The 25,724-nt window shown below is 43.0% G+C and overlaps 1 protein-coding gene and 1 long non-coding RNA gene across 3 annotated transcripts in view; both read left to right on the forward strand.

The window, feature by feature from the left end:
• IFT43 (intraflagellar transport 43) overlaps positions 1 to 25,724 on the forward strand; it is a 104,644-nt gene that overhangs the window by 78,212 nt on the left and 708 nt on the right. For both annotated transcript variants that reach the window (XM_049898676.1, XM_049898677.1), the window contains 2 exons: positions 24,955 to 25,027; positions 25,287 to 25,362. In XM_049898676.1, the coding sequence (XP_049754633.1) occupies positions 24,955 to 25,027; positions 25,287 to 25,362 (149 nt within the window). The remainder of the gene's footprint in view (positions 1 to 24,954; positions 25,028 to 25,286; positions 25,363 to 25,724) is intronic.
• LOC126084255 (uncharacterized) lies at positions 8,382 to 24,744 on the forward strand. Its single transcript, XR_007519006.1, has 3 exons — positions 8,382 to 8,505; positions 12,875 to 13,063; positions 14,895 to 24,744. It is a non-coding gene; the product is annotated as an uncharacterized LOC126084255 (long non-coding RNA).

Here is a 25,724-nt window from a genome sequence, read left to right on the forward strand (position 1 = left end):
AATGCCGGAGTAATTTTGATTTACATTTCTCTAATGGCTACTGGAAAACCCTGGTGGCGTAGTGGTTAAGTGCAACGGCTGGGAACCAAAATGTCAGCTGTGGGTATGGGGCAGTTCTACTCTGTCCTGTAGGGTCCCTGTGAGTCGGAATCAACTCGACGGCAATGGGTTTGGGTTTTTTGGTTTTAATGGCTAGTGATTGCAAGCATCTCCTCATGTGTCTGTTAGCCACTTGAATGTCTTCTTTGGTGAAGTGTCTGTTCATTTCCTTAGCCCATTTTTTAATTAAATTATTTATCTTTTTGTTGTAGAGGTGTTGGATTTCCCTGTAGATTTTAGAGATTAGACCTTTGTCGAATTTGTAGTAGCCAAAAATTTTCCCAGTCTGTAGGTTCTCTTTTTATTCTTTTGGTGAAGCCTTTTGATGAGCATGTTTAATTTTTAGAAGATCCTAGTTATCTAGCCTATCTTCCAGAATTTGTGTGTTGTTAGTTCTGGTTTGTATCCTGTTAATGCCGTGTATTAGGGCCTCTAGCATGGATCCTGTTTTTTCTTCTATGATCTTTATAGTTTTTGGTTTTATATTTAGGTCTTTGATCATTTTGAATTAGTTTTTGTGTATAGCGTGAGGTATGGATCCTGTTTCATTTTTTGGCAGATGAATGTCATGGATTGTATTATGTGCCCCCAAAAATGTGTGTATCGGTTGGGCTGGGCCATGGTTCCCGGTATTGTGTGATTTTCCTATATGTTGTAAATCGTGTCTCTATGATGTTAATGAGGGAGGATGGGCGGCAGTTGTGTTAGTGAGGCAGGACTCAACCTACAAGATTGGATTGTGTCTTGAGGCAATCTCTTGAGATATAAAAAGAGAGTAGCAACCAGAGAGACAGGGGGACCTAATACCACCAAGAAAGGAGTGCCGGGAGCAGAGCGCATCCTTTGGACCTGGGGTCCCTTTGCAGAGAAGCACCTAGCCCCGGGGAAGATTGATGAGAATGCTGGCAGAGAGAAATCCTTCCCCTGGAGCTCACACCCTGTATTTGGACTTTTAGCCTACTTTACTGTGAGAAAATAATCTTCTCTTTGTTAAAGCCATCCACTTGTGGTATTTCTATTACAGCAGCACTAGATGACCAAAACAATGGATATCCAGTTTTGCTAGCACCATTTGTTAAGAAGACTGTCGTTTCCCCATCTGATGGACTTTGGGCGCTTGTTGAAGATCAAGTGACTGTAGGTGGATGGATTTACATCTGGATTCTCAATTCTGTTCCATTGGTCAAGGTATCTGTCGTTGTACCCGTACCAGGCTGTTTTGACTACCGTAGTTGTATAGTAGGTTCTGAGGTCAGGTAGTGCGAGTCCTCCTGCTTTATTATTCTTCTTCAGTATGCTTTATTTATCTGGGACCTCTTCCCTTTCCATATAAAGTTATTGATTAATTTTTCCATCTCTTTAAAGAATGTTGTTGGGATTTGAATCAGGATTGCATTTTCTTTCTAAATTGCTTTGGGTAGAATTGTCAATTTCCCAATGTTCAGTCTTCCTATCCATGAGCATGGTATGCTTTTCCATTTATGTAGATCTTTTTTGGTTTCTTGTAGTAGTGTTTTGTAGTTTTCTTTGTATAAGTCTTTTAAATCCCTGGTTAGATTTATTCCTAAGTATTTTGTTTTTTTAGGGGCTATTATAAATGGTATTGTTTTCCTGATTTCCCTTTCATCATTCTCTTTATTGGTGTATAGGAATCCAACGGATTTTTGTATGTTTATCTTGTATCCCGCTACTCTGCTGAATCTATTAGTTCAAGTAGTTTTCTTGTGGAGTCTTTTGGGTTTTCTATGTATGATATCGTATCATTCACAAATAGGGACAGTTTTACTTCTTCATTACTGATTTGGATGCCCTTTATTTCATTTCTTGTCTTATTGCTCTAGCTAGGACTTCCAGCACAATGTTAAATAGGAGTAGTGAAAAAGGGCATCCTTGTCTTGTTCTTATTCTCAAGGGGAATGTTTTCAGCCTCTTTTTCTCCATTAAGAATGATGTTGGCTGTTGGTTTTGTATAAATGCCCTTTATTATGTTGAGGAATTTCCTTTCTATACCTATTTTTTTGAAAGTTTTTATCAGGAATGGGCGTTGGACTTCGTCAGATGCCTTTTCTGTGTCAATTGAGATAATCATGTGATTCTTTTATTTATCTAGTGGATTACATTGATTGATTTTCTAATGTTGAACCACCCTTGCATACCTGGTATGAATCCTACTTGGTGGTAGTGTATTATTGTTTTTATATGATGCTGAATTCTGTTGGCTAGAATTTTGTTGAGAATTTTTACATCTATATTCATGAGAGATATTGGTCTGTAATTTTCTTTTTTTGTGGTGTCTTTTTGGTATCAGGGTTACCCTGGCTTCATAGAATGAATTGGCAAGTATCCTTTCCTTTTCTATGTTCTGAAGTAGTTTGAGTAGTACTGGTGTAACTTCTTCTCTGAATGTTTGGTAGAATTCTCCAGTGAATCCATTCTGGACCAGGGCTTTTTTTGTGTTGTTGGAAGTTTTTTAAATTACCTTTTCAATCTCTTGTTATGGGTCTGTTCAAATCTTCAACATCGTTTTGTGTTTAGTTTGAGTAAGTAGTGTGTTTCTAAAAATTTGTCCATTTCTTGTAGGTTTTCAGATTTGTTGGAGTAGTTTTTCATGGTACTCTGTTATAATCCTTTTTATATCAGTTGGGTCTGTTGTAATGTCCCCATTTCATTTCTTATTTGGGTTGTTTGTGTCCTCTCCTGTTTTTCTTTTGTTGGTTTGGCCAGTGGTTTGTAGATTTTGTCAATCCTTTCAAAGAACCAACTTTTGGTTTTGTTGATTCTGTTTTTCTGTTCTGTATTTCATTTATTTCTGCTCTGATCTTTATTATTTCCTTTCTTCTGGTGGCTGTGGGCTTCTTTTGCTGTTTTCTTTGTATTTGTTCAAGTTGTGTAGATAATGTTTTGATTTTGTCCCTTTTTTGATGTGTGCATCTACTACTGTAAATTGACTTCTGAGGACTGCCTTTGCTGTGTCTCAAAGGTTTTGGTATGATGTGTTTTCATTCTCATTTGATTCTAGGAATTTTTTTATTCTCTCTCTGATTTCTTCTGTTACCCAGTGGTTTTTTTTTTTTTTTAAAAGCAGGGTGTTATTCAGTTTCCATGTAATTGATTTTTTTTTCCTTATTCTTCCTGTTATTAATTTCTACTTTGATGGCATTGTGATCAGAGAAGGTACTTTGTATTATCTCAGTGTTTTGGATTGCTCCGTGACCTAAGATGTGGTCTATCCTGGAGAACGTTCCATGTGCATTGGAAAAGAATGTATACCTTCCAGGTGTTGGGTGGAGTGTTCTATATATGTTTATGGGTTCAAGCTGGCTAATTGTGGCCTTTAAATCTTCTGTATATTTGTTGACTTTCTGTCTAGATGTTCTGTCTTTTATCAAGAGTGGTGTGTTGAAGTCTCCTACTATTATCGTGGAATTGTCAATTTCTATTTTTAGTGGTGTTACAGTTTATATATTTTGGAGCCCTGTCACTGGATGTGTAGGTATTTATTATGGTTATGTCTTCATGCTGGATTGTTCCTTTTATCTTTATATAATGCTCTTCTTTGTCTTTTATGGCATATTTTGTTTTAAAGTCTATTTTATCTGAGATTAGTATTGCAACTTCTGCTCTTTTTTGGTAGCTGTTTGCTTAATATATTTTTTTCCATCCTATGGTGGGTTATGATTTTAATAAACTTATATCTTTGTTTCTAAGGTGTATTTCTTGTAGACTGCATATTGATGGATCCTGTTTTTTTAATCCATTCTGTCACTCTTTGTCTCTTTATGGGTGCATTTAGGCCATTTATGTTCAGTGTAATTATTGATAGGTGTGAGTTTAGTGCTATCATTTTGCAGTGCTTTTTTTCGTGGTGCTGTTTTCTTTGTTCCTCTTAACTTTCCTGTGCTGAATTCCTTTTGTTTGTGGATTTTTTTTTTTCATTTATGCTGTTTTTATACATTTTGTTTTTACCGAGACTTTATGTTTTTCTTCTTTATTTTGGTAAGTAGATTTGTTAACTTTCTTTGTGGTTACCTTGAAATTTACCCTTACATTCCTAGGTTTGAACCAGTCTATTATTACTTGGTATTACCTTGCCTTAGAAAGTTCTATACCTATGCCATTTATTCCCTCTTTTATTGTTCTGACATTGCCATTTACAGATTAATCTCTCTGGTTCCCTCCCTGTTGTAAATCTTTTGGTTTTGAATAGTCCTTGAGAGTTCATTTCCTGGGTTGGTATCTGGCTGGTGCAACCTTGTGTCCTGTCATCTGATGGTGTTTGTTTGTTCTCAAACAGAAAGGACTTCCTTTAATAATTCTTGTAAGTTTGGTTTGGTTTTTTACATATTCCCTTAATTTCTGTTTATCTGGAAGTGTCCTAATTTCACCATCATATGTGAATGAGAGTTTGCAGGAATTTTATTCTTGGTTGTTAATTTTTTTCTTTCAAAGTTTTATATGTGTTATTCCATTGCCTTCATGCCAGCATGGTTTCTGCTGAGTAATCAGAGTTTAGTCTTATTTTTCTCCCTCTGTATGTGACTTTTTGCTTTTCTTGAGCTGCTCTCAGGATTCTTTCTTTGTCTTTGATTTTAGCGAGTATGATTATGATATGCCTTGTGATTTTCTTTTGGGGTCTCTCCTATATAGGGTTTGTTGAGCTTCTTGGATGGTGAGCTTTTTATCTTTCACGATACTAGGGAAGTTTTCTGTCAGCAATTCTTCAATGATTCTCTTTGTTTTCCATGTTCTCCCCCTGTTCTGGAACTCCGTTCACTTGCAAATTTTTGCTTTTGATTGTATCCCACATCATTCTCAGGGTTTCTTCATTTTTCTTCATTCTTTTTTCTGATTTTTCCTCAAAGTGGTATCCAAGTATTTGTCTTCAATTTTGCTCATCCTATCTTCCATTGTTTCAAGCCTATTCCGTAGACCTATGACACTGTGCATTTCTGAAATCTTTTTATCTTTCGGATTTCTAATTGTTGTTTTTATGTGATTTCTAGTTGTAAATTTATTTTGACAGTTTCTTCCTGTATAATTTTCCTGAATTCTTCCATTGTTTTGTCTGTATTTTCCATGAATTTGTCTATCTTTTCCTCCTTTTTGTCTGCTCTTTGCTTCAACTCTTGGATAGCTCTGAATATTAGAGATTTGAATTCCCTATCAGGTAGTTCTAGTGCCTTTTTGTCTACTGGAAACTTTTATTTTGGATGCCTACTGAAACCACCCTGTCCTGTTTTTTAATATGTTTTGATATTTTTTGCTGTCTTTGGGACATTCAGTAGTTATTTTCTTCATTTATTGATTGTAGATTTGTTTCTTTTATCCTGCTTTTTTGTTTTATTTGGTTCATGTTTGAGCAGGTGGGCTGTGTGTTCTTTGTTGATTGTTTGTAGGCATGATAGACTTTTCACCTCCTTCTTCAATGGGCAGGGCCAGTCGCTCAGTTATGGTGTGGTAGGGCAGGTCCAGCTGATGGGGAGGGGCTTAGATGGGTTGTTTGTGGCATAAACTGGGGCCTACAGGGTGGGCCAGAGGCCAGTGCAGTGGCAGATTTCAGTAGGCCATGCTCGTGCTGCTCAGGGGTGCAGTGTTCAATGCCCAGTGCAGATAGGCAGGAGGGAGGGGAGAGGTCGTGATGTGTGGAGCTAAACTGGGTATGGGAAAGGAGAGAGAAAGGAGAAACAGGAGCCAAAAAAAAATGCTGAGGGAGCCTGCCTTTGGAGTGGAGAGACAAGGAACTGAGAAATGAAGAAAAACAAAAGGAAAAGAATAAATAAACAAAAATTTAAAAAGAGAAAGAAATACCCTCAGAGATCCTACCAGTGACTGGGGAAGTGGCTCCCAGGACTTGAGGCACAGCCCATCTAGAAGGGGCGGAGATGGCACACAGCACCAGGTATTCAGGAGAAAGGAAAAGTAGAGAGAGATGAGAACTGAGAAATGAAGAAAACCAAAAAAAGAAAAAAACACAATTAAAAAAAGAAAGCCTCCCAGGGATCCCACCGGCATGCTCTGCAGACTGTGGAAGTGGCTACCAAGCTGAGCAGTACAGCCTGGCTAGAAGGGGCAGAGATGGCACACAGCACCAGGTATTCAGGAGACAGGAAAAAAGATAAGTAGAGAGAGATGAGAAGCTGAGAAATAAAGAAAGACAAAAAGGAAAAAAGAAAAATAAAAAGAAATGCCCCCAGGGATCCCACTGACATGGCTGTGCAGACTGGGGAAGTAACTCCCAAGCTGAGCAGTATAGCCCTTGTAGAAGGAACAGAGATGGCACAGAGTGCCAGCTGTTTAGGAGACAGGAGAAGAAGGTAGGTAGAGAGATGAGAAACTGAGAAATGAAGAAAGACAAAAAGGAAAAAAGAAAAAGAAAACAAAAGAACCAAAAAAGGGCCCAGGGATCCTACCACCATGGTGGCGTGGACCAAGGAAGTGGTTCCCCAGCCGAGCAAACTCTGAATAGAATCTGAAGCCTTAAGGGTGAGCATTGAGAGGCCACAAAAGGGAGAAAAATGCTTTCTCTTTAAAAAAAGAATGAAAAATATTCAGGTTGGAATAATCTCTGAATGCACAATTAGATATGAACTAAAATTTCAAATAGTTTATCGTAGAGAGAGAAAAAAAAGAAAAAACCCCACTGCCGTCAAGTCAATCCTGAGTCAGCAACCCTGTAGGAAAGAGTAGAACTAACTGCCGCATAGGATTTCTAAGGAGCGCCTGCTGGATTCGAACTGCTCATCTTTTGGTTAGCAGCCAAAATCTTAACCACTACACCACCAGGGTTTCCATTTTAGAGAAAGGTATAGAGAAATATTATATGATAGTGGGCTACTGCCCAAAGTTATGTCTTTCAAGTTATGCAGTATCTGTTGGGCCCAAAAACATGTCTTTAAGAAGTTGAAAGTCTCTAAAAACAGGAGCTTCAAAAAGGATTAGTGCCTTCTTGTGTTTAACCATCAGCATTTTGGCAGAGCCCAGGCCGGTGCTGTCCTGGAAGCAGATTGGGTGGACTTGTAATGCCTTCTTCCTATGAGCACCCGGGGCTGAAGGCCTGCCTCATCCCCACTGGAGAGGGCCATGCTCCTGTGCATCCTGAGGTCTAGTTTTGACAGGCTTGAATACCTTAAAACCTTAGGAATAATAAATCCTTGTGCCCAACCAAAAAGTATTTAATTCCTAAAGGACAAGCTGAGCTGAACCACTTCTAGCCGGGGGCAGTTGGGAACTTAATTCTGCAAGTGTAGCAATCTAGATGATCTGGGAGCTCCGAGTTTAAGGGTAATTGCTCAATTTTCTATCCATGTCAACAGGAAAATAGGTAAAAGTGGCTGGACACAGCCAAGCTGTGAGTCTGGATGAGATGTGAGATGCTAAACTGTCGATGGAATTAGAAAAATGCTATCTGTAGAAGGTGATTGCTCTTTCGCACCCCCATCTTCCTTCTCTCCATTCATCTCTGTCTCCAGGCTTCCCAATTCTCTTTCAGGCTCTTTGTTATTCCTTGCTTAATCCTCCCACCGTATCCTTCATCCCTTCTCCTCTGAATAGCAGATCCACTCTGCGCCTAAACAGCTTTAATGTAGAAATAGAGAAAGTGGGAAAAATTCCTTAAGTACAGATGAACTGGAACCCCAGTGTTTCAATTCCTTTCCCTTGCTGAGCAAGAACTTTCCATTATATTGCTATTCCTTCCTTAAGCTCAGTACAGCATAGGGAACCTCCTAGGTGGCCCCCAAACCTAGTAGCGCTCCTTTGCCCCCCACTAAGTTTTTCAAACTACTATTGCTACCACTGCTTTTTGATTGGTGTCTATGGGTGGTACAGTTAATGCCCTCAGCTGCTAACTGAAAGGTTGGAGGTTTGAGTTCTTCCAGAGATGCCTCAGAAGAAAAGCCTCGTTATCTACTTCCAAAAAAGTCAGCCATTGAAACCCCTGTAGAGCACAGTCTTCTCTGACACCCATGGGGTCACCAAGAGTTGGAATCAATTCAGCGCAAATTGTTCGTTTGTTTTTTAAATTTGCTTTTTGATTAAATATGTTTCTTAAAATCAACCTTTTTTTTTTTCCTAAGTTCAAAGTTACTAGGAGTAGGCCTAATAACTTTCCAAACCCATACCTCCACACCCTTCCCTAACACATTCACATGCCAACTCTTTTAGCTAACCATATCCACAGCAGGAATTGGGGTGGGATGGAATGGGGCAATGCTCACTGGTCCAAGGATTAAGTTGTCCTCTCTTTTGTTTCTGTGCTTTTTTACGTTTTGTTCTGTTTGCAGGATAACCCACTGCCATCGAGTGGATTCCGACTCATAGCGACCCTATAGGACAGAGTAGAACTGCCCCATAGGGTTTCTAAGGCTGTAAATCTTTACAGAAGCAGACTGGTTTGCAAGATAATGGGTAAGAATTTGAAAAAGACTTCATTCTTACAGGAAGTGCTGATAATTAATGTTTGTAAATGTTTACTAGGAGTCCCTGGGTGGCACAATTGGTTAAGTGTTCGACTACTATCTGAAAACTTGGCAGTTTGAACCCGCTCAATGGCACCTTGGAAGACAGGCCTGGTGATTTGCTTCTGAAAGGTCACAGCCTTGAAAACCCTGTGGGTGAAATAAGTCAGTCACAAAAGGACAAATATTGTATCAGACCACTATTATAAAACATTAAGAATAGGTTTACACACAGAAAGAAACATTCTTTGATGGTTACCAGGGATGAGAGGCGGAGGGTGGGAAAATCCCTAGCTAGATAGTAGATGTGTTAACTTTCGTGAAGGGAAAGGTAATACACAATATTGGGGAAGTCAGCACAGCGTGACCAAGGCAAAGGAAGACACTGAGAGGTACGCAAAGGTAAAAGACAACAATGGTAAATACTACTACATACACAGTCCAGCATCAACAGTAAAAACAATAATTTATGAGTGGATACGTAGGTGAGCCAAGCAGTTGGGGGATGGCGTATGGGAGTACCCCCATGTGCATGTATAGATTTCTACGTACATATTTGTATGTGTTGCAAATATATATATGTATATAATAGTGCAGAAACCCTGGTGGCATAGTGGTTAAATGCTTCAGCTGCTAACCAAAAGGTCGGCAGTTCGAATCTCCCAGGTGCTCCTTGGAAACCCTGTGGGGCAGTTCTACTCTGTTCTGTAGGGTTGCTGTGAGTCAGAATTGACCCGATGGCAATGGGTTTGTTTTTTTTGGTTTATGTAATAGAGCACACAGAGGGCATAGTCATGAAAACTTCTTAGGTATAAGCAAACACCTCATGGGACTGAGTTACTGGGCTTGACAAGGCTAGGGACCATACATAGTCTCAGGGGAAATCTAGGTCAACAACATACGCATATATCCATGAAGGAGTCCTGGTGGTGCAGTGGCCAAGTATTCTGCTGCTAACCAAAAGGTCAGCAGCAATCTGCTTCTGTAAAGATTATAGCCTTGGCTAAGGACCATATAGTATTGGGGGACATCTTGGTTACCTGCAGTTCATAAAGATAATGTTCTACATCCTATTTTGGTGAGCAGTGCAAGCGGCTATCTAGGATACAACTATTAGTCTTTCTACGTCCAGAAAAAAGAATAGTGAAGGAGACCAAAGATTCAAAGAGACAATTAGTCCAAAGGACTAATAGACCACACGAAGCACAGCCTTCTCTAGCCTGAGACCGTAAGAACTACATGGTGTCCAGCTACTGCTACAGACCGCTCTGATTGGGATCACCATAGAGGGTCCCAGACAGAGTGGGAGAAAAGGTAGAGCAAAATTCAAACTCATAAAAAAAAAAAAAAAAAAAGACCACACTTACCAGCCTGATAGAGACTGGTGGAAGCCCGAAGGCTATGGCCCTTAGACACTCTTCAAACTTGGATTGAAACCAGTGTTATGAAAAAAATCTGTATATAAATTGTTGAATGGAAAACTAATTTGCTCTGAAGACTTTCACCTGAACCACAATAAAATGTTCAAAACAACAACAAAAAACCCCTATGGAGCAGTTCTACTCTGCACACATGGGGTTGCCATGAGCCAGGATCGACTTGACAGCAGCTAACAACAACAAGAAGTGTTTACTATGGGCCAGACACTGTGCTAACAGCTTTACCTGCGTTACTTCCCTCGATCCTCACAACAATCCTGTAAGGAAACACTGTGATTATCACCATTTTACAGAGGAAGAAATCGAACCTGTGCAAAGTTAAGTAACTCACCAAGGTTATGTGGCTAATAAGCGTTGATGTGCTGGTAAATATTTAACAACCAGCTTTCCAGGGGGAAATAAAAGTCCTGATTTGTAGTGTTTGCAAATTTCTGTGGTATAAATGCACCCACCAAGGCTGGTTTCAAACTACCAACATGACATCACTGACTTCAGAGTTGAAAAGAGATGGGCAGTAGTAGCCCACCATTGTATAGTATTTCCACCATACAGACACATGGGATGTAAATAAGTCGAGTGTAGATTAAGTAAAATATAGTAAATTTAGGAAGTGGCAAGTTTCACCACTTGTATTTACCACTTATTTATTACTTTTGCTTTTGATATAACTTAATTACAAAAAAAAAAATTAATTACAAGGGTATATAATTTAATTTCTTAATGGTGTCTATGTTTAACACTCATAGCGACCCTATAGGAAAGAGTAGAACTGCCCCGTAGAGTTTCCAAGGAGCACCTGGCGGATTTGAACTGCCGACCCTTTGGTTAGTAGCCGTAACACTTAACCGTTACACCACCAGGATTTCCAACTTGCATGATTCCTGAGAATTTAACAGTTGACAGAATTTAACAAGAGACAGAAAGGGCCACATGAGCCAGAGACTTACATCATCCTGAGACCAGAAGAACTAGATGGTGCCCGGCCACAACCAATGACTGCCCTGACAGGGAGCACAACAGAGAACCCCTGAGGGAGCAAGAGAATAGTGGGATGCAGACCCCAAATTCTCATAAAAAGACCAGACTTAAATGGTCTGATTGAGACTAGAGGAATCCTGGCGGTCATGGTCCCCAAACCTTCTGTTGGCCCAGGACAGGAACCATTCCTGAAGACAACTCATCAGACATGGACTGGACAATGGGTTGGAGAGAGATGCTGATGAAGAGTGAGCTACTTGTATCAGGTGGACGCTTGAGACTGTGTTGGCATCTCTTGTCTGGAGGGGAGATAGGAGGGTAGAGAGGGTTAGAAACTGGCAAAACTGTCATGAAAGGAGAGACTGGAAGGGCTGACTCATTAGGGGGAGAGTAAGTGGGAGTATGCAGTAAGGTGTATATAAGCTTATATGTGAGAGACTGACTCGATTTGTAAATGTTCACTTAAAGCTCAATGAAAATTATATATATATATATAAAAAAAAACAAACAGTCGGCTCTTATAAGCCACTACGAGCTTTCTCTATCACACCACTGCTAGTAAGTGGTGGAGCTGGAATTCAGGCTTAGACTTTCTGGCTCCTAGTCAACACTGCTCTCACTGCCTTCCTTTGGTTTGCTGTTAAAGTGCTAGATTCCTTTTTTAACCCTGCTTATTGAGGAAGCCTGTCTCCACTCATTTTTCCAACACCCTTTTTCAAATTTGCTTTCTTATCCTGGTTCTCAGATTTACCTGCTGACGCATGTCCTGTTCTGCTTATTCTCTCACTGTGAAGTCTTGTTTATAAGGATACCTGAGCTGGGTAGAGAAAAGCCAGAGACCAGGCCTTGAAAGCTCTTGTGACATGAAGCAGACTCTTCGGCCAGTTAGTCTGTTCCTATCTTTCTTGTTATGCTTTCTTCTCCATCACATCCAACAAAATTGCTTTTAGATAATGAATCGGCCTGTACTGAATCCTCCAGAGAGGAGAACACATTTCAGGGTGAGAGGAAGAAGCTTCACTGGGCTTGTGTGGGTTCTGGTGTGAGTATTGGAGAGTTTAGGAGATTTGGCTGAGACCCAAGGCCCCACAGGGCACTACCTGGGCCGTAAAGTGCAATGTTTGTAGCTCTCCTGACAGCCCACCTCTTGAAGACACAGCAGAGGAAACAGATCGACACCACAAAGCCATGGGCAGAGCTTGGAAAGCTGCGTGGAACAAAAGAGGGCTTCAAGAGCTAGTGCTGCCAGATCATGGTGTGAATACCAAGCTGAGGTCAGAATGGGCCAGCACTAGAATCCATGCAGGTTATTGCATTACAGAAAATGGATTTTTATTACAGTGGACCGAAGCAAAAGACTTGACTTGCTTTATTTGCAGGCCATGATCGTGACTATGGAACATTCAGAAAGACTCTGTCATATGCAAATCTGACAAAAGAAAGGGTTTTTTTTTTGTTGTTGTTCTCGTGAGATGTATTCCAATAGACACCCCAGAATAAGGATGTCCTAGAGGTAGAATGGACCTCATTTTGGTGGAAGGGAAATACAGGACCAGAGATATTTAATTACATAAGGTCAGCAAATTAAGAGCAGATTCCGAGACCCAGGTTTCCTGATTGTTAATCAAGTGCACCCTCTACTACAACTCTGTGGACCAGGAATTTGAACTTAGTTCTTCCCTGATAGGCAGTTGAAGTCACATTCCTAGCAGTAAAAGAAACATGGACTCTAGTAGATGTAGACCCTTGAGGCCACGGGAGCTGCCGTCTCTGCTTCCCAGTGTGGGTTTGGCCAGAGCTGGTCCAGAGTGACTGAGACAGCACAGAAATTACATGGAACTTCCCAGAGGTTTCTTGAATGCAGCAGGAAAGGTTGTTTTTATTTGGTTTTGTTTTTCACAGGTGGTGGTTCAAGATCCCATGACACTACCCTAGGAAAAGCATATACCATCATGGAGTAGTTTTCTAGAAGCTGATGGAACAGAGAAATGTTTGGAATTACTTGACACAGCAGACATAATAGAGACTCATTTGGCTGTGTTCTTCTAGACCCAAAGAAAGGCAGAATGTCGGGTGGTTTTGAGAACCGAGGTAAGCTTGAAGCAGATTTTAATTGTTCTGTGTTGTCAGCTCAGTCATATTCTACGTTAACTGGCCTAGCTGCAAAAAAAAACATAGCCCAGGGGGTCCTGACCAGACCTCATGCTCTATTGGCAGAGCTGAGGAGAGAGTGCTTTCTGCCCCTAGTGGTGCTCTGAAATCTCTGGGTCACATCAGACTTCCCAAACACACCGTCACAGACCTCTGTGCCCCAAACAAGGTTGACAGTGACCTCCCTGGGGTTCTATTTCCTTTGTTCATGTGAGCGGTTTTCTTGCATGTCCCCATCTGAAGAGAGAGAGTGGGGAGAAAAAATGGAAGTCTTGTGCCATGCATGATGCATGTTTTAGATTAAGCAGGTTATATTTACCTTTCTCCAGATCACAGAGAAAGGAAGTGCCGTCAGCATTCTGTCGGGCTGTTTGGACTATTTGGAGGACTGTGATTAATAACAAATTATCCAATATTAAAAGCACTGAAAAAGTTAAAGAGAGATCAGGGCATTCATTCTGCCTCTCCTTGCATTCTGTCCCAGTTGGATACAGAAGATAGGATCAGGCAAATTTAATCCCATTTAGTTTTGTGAGACTCCCCAGATGTGGCTGCAAGCAGTGCACCTGCCTTCCAGGAGCAGCACAGGCACTTCTCCCCACAACAGGGAAGGGAGTGGATGAGTGAGGAATGAGAGGAGGTTAGAGGCCTAAATGCAGGTAGGCTCATACTGATGAGAACCACTTCCCAGGGAGATTTTAGCTGACTTCAGTTTTTATCTGACTAGAAAGAAAGAAAGGCTCACTGTTACGGATGTCTTTTTCCAATGATGGGGACTGTATAAAGAAGAGACATAATGTTCCCTGCAATGAAAAAAGATAGAGTGGCTCCAAGTAATTTTCACAACCCAAAACTCAGCCATGTGGCCCGGTATTGCTGGTGTCTGTTCTCGTTCTTCTATCGGTGACTGTTGGTTCACGTCTCACTTTAAGGCTGACAACCAGAGATATAGCTTAGGTGAAGTGGGAAGGGGTACGCATGTTTATGCATCTGAGGTTGGGCTTAGGATATCACTTAGCCTTCCAATGGAGAAGTGTTTTCCTTCTGACATGTCATACATGGAGATTAGTTTCTAAGGGACAGCAAAACCTGGGTTGAGCAGAAATCTGGGGAAGAGGCAATAGAGGACCCCCCTACCCTAGTAAGAGATGAACTTGATATGGCCAAATGGGTGGTCCTTTCTAGATGTAGGCTCTACCAGCTTTCTAAAAATTCATAGATGTTCACTCTGTGTGTGTGTGTGTATACTCCTCTATATGTACACGCATGAGGACACACATTGGGAACGTGATTGCTGAGTCCATAAGTGTGGTTGATGGACTAGGTTTACCTAAAAGACCCTTTAAGAGAAAGCTCTTGAAAGATGATTACAGAATTGAGACACCATCATTTAAAAGTGCCTGAGGCAAACTCCTTTGAAAATTGCAGCAGCGGAGGGACAGAGAAAGAACCACGCAGCCCTTGATTGTTGCGCTGTTCCCTCAGGACCCGTCCTCCCCCTCCCCTGTTTCTCATCTGATAAGAGAGAGAGCAGCAGTAAGACTCCTCATCTATCTTATGAAAATCCGATTCAGAATGGCTGTGATCAAAACCAGCTGGCTGTCACCAGCAGTGGCCTTGCGCGGAGGGAAGCTCTCAGAAGCGTTTTGTATGTGGGGGTGTCAAGGGTGGCACCAATCAAAGTAGCATTTTTTTAATAAATATATATAAGGAAAATACAGAACCTACTGATTTAGAATAAAAGCCATGTAGTTTGTCTTGTTTTTTTCAGCATAACACGAAGAGGATGAAATGGAATCAGATATGCCTGGTTTCTAACATACTTCTACTGGCACCTCTGAGAAGTCTCTGTCACATTAGTGCCATATCACTCATCTGGGCCCTTACTGAAGAGAGTGGAGAGTTCCTCAGTTTCCATTCCTTCCAGCCACTTCATCCTTGTCACTTTTACAAGTCCTTTACTCCTCCTATCCTTAACGCATCTCTACAGATAGAAGCTGGAACAGCCTCAAAACTCAGAGAGAGCTATTGGAATGGCAGGGTGCATTCTGCTCATTGTTGTTTCCTTCAGCTATTAGTACCCAGTGGTATAACGCTCTCTCAAGGTCACCCTGGCAGGTGACACTGGTGTCCTCCCAGAATTGGATCCCCCAAGGCTTCTGGGCTGAGTAGGACCTTTCTCTATAAAGGACCCTTATTGGGCCATGCTTGTCTCTCACAAACGCTTTGAATTGCTTGAAAGGCTCAATCCTGGTTGATTACCCTTGGCATTGCCAGTACTGATTCTTGTACAACTTTCAGTAGCCTTGGATGGGGCAATGGAAAATTTTCATTCTGGGGTGCATTCATGGCTCCTTTAGAAATTGCTAACATCCCTCTGTGGGTAATGTGATGAGGTAAGACTTTGATGGACCATTCTATAAAAAAAAAAAAAATTTTTTTTTTTTTTTTATACGAGGAGCTAAATTGCCACTCTTAGTAAACCCCCCTCTCTGCTGATGGCAAGTGAGAATTGAACCGTGCTGAGGTCTAGAGGCCTAGCTTAACTCCTAAACCAAAGTCAGCTCAAAAGCTTCCTCTCCAACCTCTGTCAACCAGCGAGGTGCTGCCACTCGAAGGGCTATAAGGGACAACTCTTCTGTTCTTCTTCCTCTCAAGTCCTATGATCTTTTTCACCAGCGATGTTAGGAGAGATTGGGTTTGGCAGTAGGACAGACGCATTTCAACACATGGGACACAGATAAAGAGGAAAAATAACCCACCCAAAAGCCCAAATTGGCACCTCAGAATGGGGCGTTCTCTCTCTCTGTCTCTCTCTCACAGGCTTCCTCAGAGGCGTACTTGACGTGCACACCTCCTGACAGACACTCTTGCCACATCTCCAGGGCTGCACGTTTGACTCTCGGTCAATCCTGTTCTCAGATTTTGCCAAGTGGCTCTCTAGCCACCACTACAGTTTTCAGACTCTTTTCTCCTATATCTGTGGCCTCTCTTCTTGCCTGCCAGTAACAAGTACAGCCTGGACGCAGCTTTAATCAGTTGAAATCACAAGGGGATAAGTCTTAATAAAACGGACCTGTTGGGGACCTGGAGACGTGTTTTTGCTCCTTAGACCCTGACTTGGGAGTGCAGGGGACACAGTACTGGGCCCGGGCTTGCTTGTGAGCTCCTGCGAGACCACCTCTTTCCCTTGTTCCTTTGGGTGTTTGAAGCCTGTTGCCTACTGCTTTCACATTTTCCCTTTTAAAAAATTCTCCATTTTTTTTCACTTAGAGAAAAAAATTATTTATACGATTGAGATCCACTAATTAAAGCCATTTTCTGGTATTTGGTTACTGAAGCGTTTGATGTCTCTCTGACAAGACCATGAAATGCACGGAGTGTCCACAGGGACAGAATTTGCTGAACACGGCTCTTTGTAAATGAGGGGACATAGCGTCGCAGCAGCTCATGAATATGAAACGCCCATGATACCACCTCAGTGGACTTGAGAACACAGATGAATCCTGTCATGTGCTAAATGAGACCAATTTCTTTCACTTAACTTCATCTTCAATCGGACCTTCTTCCATTTGCCTGTTTAAAATTCCCCATACGTGATGCAGAAGGTAACATACAGTAAAACAAAGTTTTGCAGCTGCGGAGAAAAATTATAATGATCTCTGGTTTAAAGTTGCCATCTCCTAAAAACATGGATGTGATTTCGTTTTGCTTGCCAGCTCTGCTAATGTCTGTTGACTTGGGGCACAGAACCAGGCAGGGTTTGTCTGGTTGGGCTTCCTGGGGCGTCTTTAAGCAGCGTGCCCAGATCCCCTTCCTGTAGACTGGTTATTGAGCATGGCTGGTGAATGGTGAATGCCAGCCCTTCACTGAGCAGAGCCTGGGCATGCTCCATCCGTAGTGGCCAGGGCACTGAGTGGGAGGAGGTTGTATGTAACCCAGCAGGGTGGTTGCTGTTGAGAGCTCAGGTAATGGATGAAGTGAGTGAGAGGTAGTCGTCAGTAGCGCCCTGAGGAACCTGGCAAGGTAGACCAACTACTTGTGCCATTTACTAAGGGGTCAGGGTGAGAGTGCTGGGACGTAGAACAGACTTTCTGTAGCTCTAGAGAAACCCTTCTTTTTTTCTGGGCACAGCAGGAAATTCCATTCAGAAATCCACAACCAAGAAAATCAGCAAAGAGAAGAACCTTCAGGGACACAGAGAAGAAGAAACTCCCTGCCTGAATCATCTTTGCTTGGGTGGGACCCAGAGGCCAGATTGGGGTGCCTTCTTTGTTCTTCCTACAGAACTTAGATTTACTCTCCAGGTGAAGAGCCTGAGAAATGCTCAGAGTGTACTCATTGCAAGCTTGGGTCTAATCTAAGAATTCACTGTTTAGTTAAAGGAAAACAAACAGCAGCTGGATCTGAATGCAGGCTCTCATAAAGTGCCTCACAGAGGTTTAGGGGGAAGCTTCATTGGAAGAGGCAGGTAGGCTTTTTACTGTCAGGAGACGGGCTGAAAAGGACCCCTTCTGGGGCTTAAGTGGATAGTTAGCATTTTAGTGTGCTTTTGTGATGATATTTACTATAATGAATACATTTCAGGGAAAATGGCAGCTTCTGACATCCTTGAAATCAGTTGTAATTGAGCCCACTGGTATTCTCACGTGTTTCTGTTATTTATTTACATTATTTATTTGAGCACCACTCGTTTATTGCTGTGGTTTCAGCGGGTGGTTGGTTGGATAAATCTCTTGGGTGGCTCTGGTTTCATCTGGTGATTAGTTGGTTGGCTAGATCTGTTGGGTGGCTCTGGTTTCATCTGGTGGCTGGTTGGTTGGATAGATCTGTTAGGTGGCTCTGGTTTCATCTGGTGGCTGGTTGGTTGGTTGGATAGATCTTTTGGGTGGCTCAGACTAGTGTTGCAGTATCATGAGCTTTTCACTTGGCAATCTCTCTCTTTGAAATAATTCTTAGTGCTGTCACTGCATTCGTGATTCCTTGTTGGGGGCTCCTAGAATGTGGAATGATACAGTGGGCACACTGGAGATCCAAGTAACAAACACAGGGAGCTTAGTGAAGAGCATTGTGACCCAGCTTCAGGACAGAAGCCAGACAGTCCAAATTGGACCACACCTGAACGACCCTTTCTCTGTAATGTAGTGCCCACTCATCCATTGTTTCTTGTATGTGCATCAGGAGGACTAAAATGAGTCTTTTCCAGCAGGCTTTGCAGCTGCCATGCAAGGCAGAGCTTTTGCTGTGGTATCATTCAACCCAGGAATTATCCAAGGTTTACTCCTGGCTGTCCTTGTACAATGAATCGTACTTAGATAACTTTGCGACTGAGTAGCACTTATCGTAAAATTGGAAAACTATAGAGAAAATTGACATGGCTCCTCCATGAGTGCTTCTTTCAGATAGGAAGGGTATCTATTGATTCCATTCTGCTCAGTTAACCTTCCTTGGAAAGACAGCCCTTGGAAAGACAGAAGTGACTGGGATGTGGTCTTTGCCCTCAACTTGTTCAGTATGTAGGGGGCAGACCTAGGACAAATTTTACTTATTATTCCTCCTGCAAGGCAGTGAGGTCAGCCCTGTGGCTATGAATAAAGTATTAAGGAAGGATAAAGTAGAAAGCTCTTAATTCTGTCAGTTGGATTCATAGATAATTCATAAAGTATAATTGGCATGCCTTTTTCTTATTCTGCTGATTTATTATTATTTTTTATGTATAGAATCTCCTTTTGCAACTTTGCAATCACAGGTTTCTTGAAGACAGGGGCTGTGCTCAGTCCATCTTGGTTCTCCCCTAATGTCCTCAGGAAGGAGTCCAGTGTATAGCAGGTACCCAGTACAGGTTTTCTGGTTGGTGATGCCTCTCATCACCTGGCACCCTCTCTCCTGCCTCACCCAATGCCACTGCCCCCTGGGCCCACCCACGTTGGCCCTTCTTTTGTCTCCCCAGTACTGCAAGTTATTTCTCACCTCGTAGTGTTCTCTGCCTGGCTTACTCCTGCTTAATAATTCAGCTTCCAGATGTGCTATCCCTAATTCAGAGAGACCTTCCCTAACTCCTTGCCCGTTCCCCAAAATTCCAAAGTAGGTCCTCTCTGGACTGGTTTAAATGCATTATGGAGCATCCATTCAATAGAATGCTGGTGGTCACTTAAAAGAATAGGATATATCTGTATATTGATAAAGAAAGATAAAAGCAAATTGCAGAACAACATATATGTAATATGACCCCACTTGCAACCATTTTTAAAAGGGCATATCTGCTGTGATATGCATGAATTCTCTTCAGTAAATATGGACAAGCAATTTGTAACAGTGATTACCTTTAGGGAGACAACTGGGCTCATATAAGGCAGGGAAGGAAATTTAATTTTTCTGTTAAACTTTTCTATAGCGTTTATATATTAATTTTATTTTTTTTAAATAAAACAATTAGGCCTCCTTGATTTTTTGTTTTGTTTGTCATAGAATCCAGTTAGCTTCTGTCATTGCTTTCGTTAGCTGCTGTTGAGTCAGCTCCGATTCAGGGCAACCCCACGTACCACAGAACAAAACATTGCCTGGTCCTGTGCCATCTTCACAGACGTTAATAAGTTCAGGCCCGTTGTTGCAGCCACTGTACATTCTGAGTGTTTTCCAGTCTAGGGCCTTGCCTTCCACCACTATGTTGGACAGTGTTCTGTTGTGATCCGTAGTGTTTTCATTGGCTAGTTTTTGGAAGTAGATCACCAGGCCTTTTTTCCTAGTCTTAGTCTAGAAGCTCCGCTAAAACCTGTTCACCATGGGTGACCCTACTGATATTTGAAATACTGGTGGCATAGCTTCCAGCATCATAGCAACATGCAAGCTACCCCAGTATATCTATAAACAGGATATTTATTTGTGCTTATTATCCCCCACTAGGCTGGTACTTCATGAAGACAGGGACCGTGTCTGGTTTTTGTTTGTTTTTTCAATAGTGCCAGGGTTGAGAAACATTGCCCTAGACAAATTGGCTTCTTCCAGATTTCAGAGCCACTTATGTGGGTTAAATTAACAGTTGCTTGGTATCTGTACCTCCCTTTAACTGCACCCTCATCCTCACCACTAGGCTGAAAACTCCCTGTTTTGTTCAATGTTGTATCCACCTGGGCCTTACAAAATAAGTGGCAGATAGTAGCTACTTACTAAGTATGAACTGAATGGGTTAATAGTAGACAACTTTTTTAAGGTTTTAGAGTAAGTGCATGGGACTGCCAAGAGTCTCCAGGCATTTAGTAAACTTTTTTTTTTTTTTTGTACTTTAGATGAATGTTTACAGAACAAACAAGCTTCTCATTAAACAGTACACATATTGTTATGTGACATCGGTTACAAATCCCGTGACATGTCAACACTCTCTTCTCGATCTTGGGTTCCCTGTTAACAGCTTCCCTGTCCCCTCTGCCTTCTAGTCCTTGCCTCTGGGCTGGTGTGCCCCTTTAGTCTCGTTTTGTTTTATGGGTCTGTCTAACCTTTGGATAAAGGGTGAACCTCAGGAGTGACTTCATTACTGAGCTAAAAGGGTGTCCAGGGGCCATACTCTCGGGGTTTCTTCAGTCCCTGTCAGGCCAGTAAGTCTGGTCTTTTTTTCTGAGTTAGAATTTTGTTCTGTACTTTCTCCAGCTCTGTCCGGGACCCTTTATTGTGATCCTTGTCAGACCAGTCAGGGTTAGTAGTCAGGCACCATCTAGTTGTGCTGGACTCAGTCTGTGGAGGCTGTGAGGACCATGTGTGTTTTGTTTGCCCTTGTTACCCAGCACTGCCTAGCATGGTACCATCCACCTGGTGGGTGCCCGGTGTTCCTTGAATGAATGAATGAATGAACCAATGAATGAATGTTATCACTGGTTTCACCTCATAAAAGCTGCTTCATTCTCATCTGAAAAATGGTGGTAACTGGGCAGGGTGAAATTAGAAGATGAAGGTAGAACCATTTAGTGTCTGTATATGCTCCATATTATAATAGCTGTTGAATGAACAAGATAGTTATTGAATACTTATTACCTATGGAGCACCATACTAAGTATTTTCTAAGATTATTTCACTTAATACTTACAACCATATGAGATAGGTGTAATTACGATCCCCGTTTTACAGATGAAGAAACTGAGTCACAGGTTAAAGTCACAATAAGCACATGGTGGAGCCAGGATTTGAAACTGGCTATCCTGCCTCCGGAGCCCTGGTGGTGCAGTGGTTAAGTGCTCAGCTGCTAACGAAAAGGTCAGCAGTTTAAATCTACCAGCCACTCCTTGGAAACCCTGTGGGGCAGTTCTACTCTGTCCTATAGGGTTGCTATGAGTTGGAATCACCTTGAAGCCAACAGGTTTGCGTTTTTTTTTTATTATCCTGCTTCCAGGGCCTCTGCACCTGACCTCTGAGCAGGAGTCCTACCCACCACACTTTACTCTTCATTGTTATTGTTCTTAGCAGCATAGAAGGAAGTGAGGATAAAGTTAATTTAATTATTGGGTTTTTTAAAAGAGTGATATCTTTTCAACAGTTCTGGAGCTGAGTCCTATATTCCTCTTATTCCCTCTGTTAAAATCTTGTGCTTTGAAATGTTATACGTTACAACCTGAATCAGGATGGGCCCCCTGTCCAGAGTTGCAGGTCAAGTAGCCATCTCTGATTGGAGGCCGGGCTGGCTCATTCCATGTAGGGGCCCTAGTGGTGCAGTGGTTAAGTGCTGGGCTGCGAACAGAAAGTTCAGTGGTTCAAACCCACCAGCCGCTCTGCAGGAGAAAGATATAAAGATTACAGCCTTGGAAATTCTATGGGGCAGTTCTCTGTCGTATAGGGTCACTATCAGTTGGAATCGACTTGATGGTTAACTAACGGGTTAATTTTGGGAAGATGTGAATTTCTCAAGTACATTTACTTTTTTCTAGGTTTGCTTATGGTGTATACATGTTTGTGTTTGTGTGTGCATGAGAGGGGTGGGGACTGGGTAAGGGAGAGTGGGACACAGAGAGAGAGAGAAAATTCCCAGGAACCTATTATGTACACATAAGCAAGCACTTGTCTGTGATTGTAAATCAGAAACTGTAAAATTGCAAAGTACTTTGAAGTTTGCCCAAAACCAGCTCCACGGCCACCTGTTCCACTGGGGGCTGGGAGTTGGATGGCCTGGCTCTGCTGAGATGGCTCAAGCTGTCACTGCACCGGAATGTTCCAGCTTGCCTCGGCCTGGCTGTCATCGTTGGCTCTGTCCCACTCAGGCAGTTCACTGGGTTCTGCCGGGCACCAGGCTTCCAATTAGAGAGAAGTCCCACTGTGTGGCCAGCCCCACCAGTGCCATTCTGAGCAGCCCTTTTGCCAAGGCCCAAGCTGACCTCTGATCTGTCACAGATGGGCCAGCCCCAAACTCTTTTGTGCACATTTGGAGGCGGGGGGTGGGAGTGAAGAGGGATACCCATGGGGAGTCAGAGTGGACAGTGGGCAGAAGTGCGATTCCTCAGAGCTCTGGGAAGCTGGGCAGAGCTGACAGGACCCAAATGCTAAAGTTGTGGAGGGAAAGGGGACTTTGGGAGACCCCGTTCTGAGCCCCAAGCTCAGTATGGGGCATTTTCTTACCAACTCCTGAATATTCATCTCAGGCTGGACTCCAGGCCCGAAGAGAGCCAGGGGCAGCAAGCTGGCTCACTCCAAAACTGTCACACTCTGATGGTGTGTGGCATAGCCAGCTTCCTCCTGCCACTCTGCAGCCTGTGTGGTCTCAGCAGCCAGGGAGCCCACTCACCCTGCGCAGGGAGCGGAGCCATACTGCCAACAACCCTGACAGTGGACTGTAGTAATACCCCGGAGCAAGAGTGGAAAAGGAAGCCAAATTCCTGTTGACATAAGAAGTGGACTCTTAGAGAGCTCTAGCAGCCCAAGATATTTAAGTTTTGAAAAGCTTCTTTCTAGATACAGGACTTCATTATTTTGAGAGTGGGATACGTGGCTCTTTATTTCCCCTGTTAGCAGTTTCTTTTTTTTTTTATCCTTTTATTTTACTCTTTTTATCACTCTCTTGCTCTGCCTGTCTGTTTCTCTCTGCCTTATTTTCTGTGTCCCTGTGTCTGTCTTGCATATTCTCTCTTTCCTTTTCCAGGTGCAACATCTGTGACTCCACAGTTGGAAGTCGTAATAAAGACACCAGGCTTGGAGCTGACATTTATATACTCTGGCTTAACTCGACTAGAGCAATCTTAAAGTCTAAATATGAATAGCCTGAAAGTGGCAAGGGTCTTCCCAGATGGTCTTGAAATGATTCTGCTCCTCTTTAAAAATAAAATTGAATTCAGTCCCTGGAAGGAGGAACCGAGGGTTTCATCACGACTTTTCCCTCACTGGGATTTTCCCTTCTTTTGATGTTTGCAGTGGGTTTGGGAATTCCAGGACTGCCGCTTGGCCTTTTTTTCCTGCCACATCTCTTTTTTGCTCCGATTGGTTAACCCTAACACAACCCCTCAAACAGGTGGTGACGCTCATTTGGAGAAGGTGTTTCTTTTGGGTGTGAGCCTGTTCAGTGAGAAGATGGACAGTTTTTGTTTTTTTTTTCAGCAAGTTACTGTAATGAAGTGATGTGCTGTCTCAGGTTCCCTATTTGTATGACTTTGGTAAACTCACAGAAGAAATGGCCTTGTGTCTCCTCATCTGTCTGTGATCACAGCTGGAGAGTTCAGAGAAGGTGATTCCCGTGAGACAGCAAGAGACGTGTGATCATCAGTGTGGAATTGGCAGTGTTTATTATATACCAAAACCCACTGCCGTCGAGTCCATTCTGACTCATAGCGACCCTCTAGGACAGAATAGAACTGCTCCATGGGGTTTCCCAGGAGCAGCTGGTGGGAACTGCCAGCCTTTTGGTTAGCAGCTGTAGCTCTTAACCACTGTGCCACCAGGGCCCAGTTTACTATATTACAACCTGGCAAATGGAGCCCCTGCTCTTTGATAAAATGTTGGGGAGCCAGGTTATTCACTAAGTGTAAAATGTCTTTCAGATACAGACGAAGGGAATATCCAGGCCTGCAAGGCTGCTCTCTTGAGCTAATGCACACGTGGGCCTTGCTCATAGGAGATGGCACTCATGGTGACATCAGCTTCGTGCTGCTACATGTCCTCTGCTCCTCTGCCTCTGACCACGCCAGGCTCATTCGTTGCTTCCTTTTCTTCCTTCCTCTCACATGTGCTGTCTGGGGCTCTCTTCTCCTTTCTTTACATTTCTACCTGAATATCCACTCCAGTGGTTTCGAACCTGGTGCCTGCATTAGGGTCACTGAAGAAATCTTAGGAAAATACAGATGACTGAGCCCCTCCTAAAAAAACGAAAACTGCTGTTGAGTTGACTCTGATTCATGGCGTCCCCACGTTTGTCAGAATAGAACTGTGCCCCAGAGGATTTTCAGTGGTTGATCTTTCAGAAGCAGACTGCCAAACCTGTCTCCTGAGGTGCCTCTGGGTGGACTTGAACCTCCACCTGTGAGTTAGCAGCTGAGCATGTTAAGCTTTGCACCATCCAGGGACTCCAAAGTGCCACCTAGGAAGTTCTAATTCAGCAAGTTCTGGGGTAAGGCCTGGGCTTCAGAAAACATTGAGGGGCCACCTTTGATTCGGATGCTCACCACTCTTGGGTACCACAACCGTAGACTGGGAGATCCTGGAGGCCAGAGACTGTGTGACTGTCTACCCCCAGCCTATAGGCTGTCTACCCCCAGCCGACGGCCCCCCAGCCGACACGGCGAAGGTGAGTGAGTAGTAAATGGAGAAGCGGGCAAGATTCTTGTTAGTGCTGCTGACAGATTTGCCTCCGCCTCTCGTTGCAGATATTCCTGTTATCCCGGATCTGGAAGAAGTACAGGAAGAAGACTTTGTTTTGCAGGTGGCAGCCCCTCCCAGGTAGGCTAAACTAGATGTGAAGTTGGCAAGAAGGCAGGGAACATGACACTCTGAATACCGTCCATAGGGGCTGGATCCCTGTGTAGATCTGGATGTCTTTGGTGGTGGGCTTCATCCCCAGCGTTCCCATTTTGGTAGGCATTTTGTTCCCATTTTCGTCATCCCAGGCAGCATACAAGGCTCTGGGGACAGTGGCCCAGCAGCACTCCTGGAACTGGCCCTGCCTGTGGTTCTTCCTCTCATTCTCTCTTTCCTGCAGCATCCAAGTCAACCGGGTGATGACCTACCGTGACTTGGACAATGACCTCATGAAGTACTCGGCCTTTCAGACCTTGGTGAGTAGAACGGCTTCTGCACAGGCTCCAACAACATCTGTAGAAAGACTTCTCTGTTCCCCAAAAGCTATAAAACATCTCTTCCATGGGTCCCTGATGCAGTCTGGCAATAACACTTTGCTGGCTGGAGACATTATCCTTGGGTATCTCACAGTTCCCTAGTGTTTTCCAGTGTCAGCTTCCCCACTACCCCCCACTTCCATCAGCAGCACACCTGGTACCTGATGCCCCATCTTTCCACTCTGGCCCTAACGTGCTGCTCTCATACTCTACCCTCTTGGTGTTGACCTTCCCCCCAAAGAAGCCCACAGGCAGGATGTTACGGCGTCCCCTCGTTTCTCAGTGGCCATGTGGTCCACTGA

The sequence above is a fragment of the Elephas maximus genome, chromosome 10 (assembly GCF_024166365.1).
Source record: "Elephas maximus indicus isolate mEleMax1 chromosome 10, mEleMax1 primary haplotype, whole genome shotgun sequence".
Classification (NCBI taxonomy): domain Eukaryota; kingdom Metazoa; phylum Chordata; class Mammalia; order Proboscidea; family Elephantidae; genus Elephas; species Elephas maximus.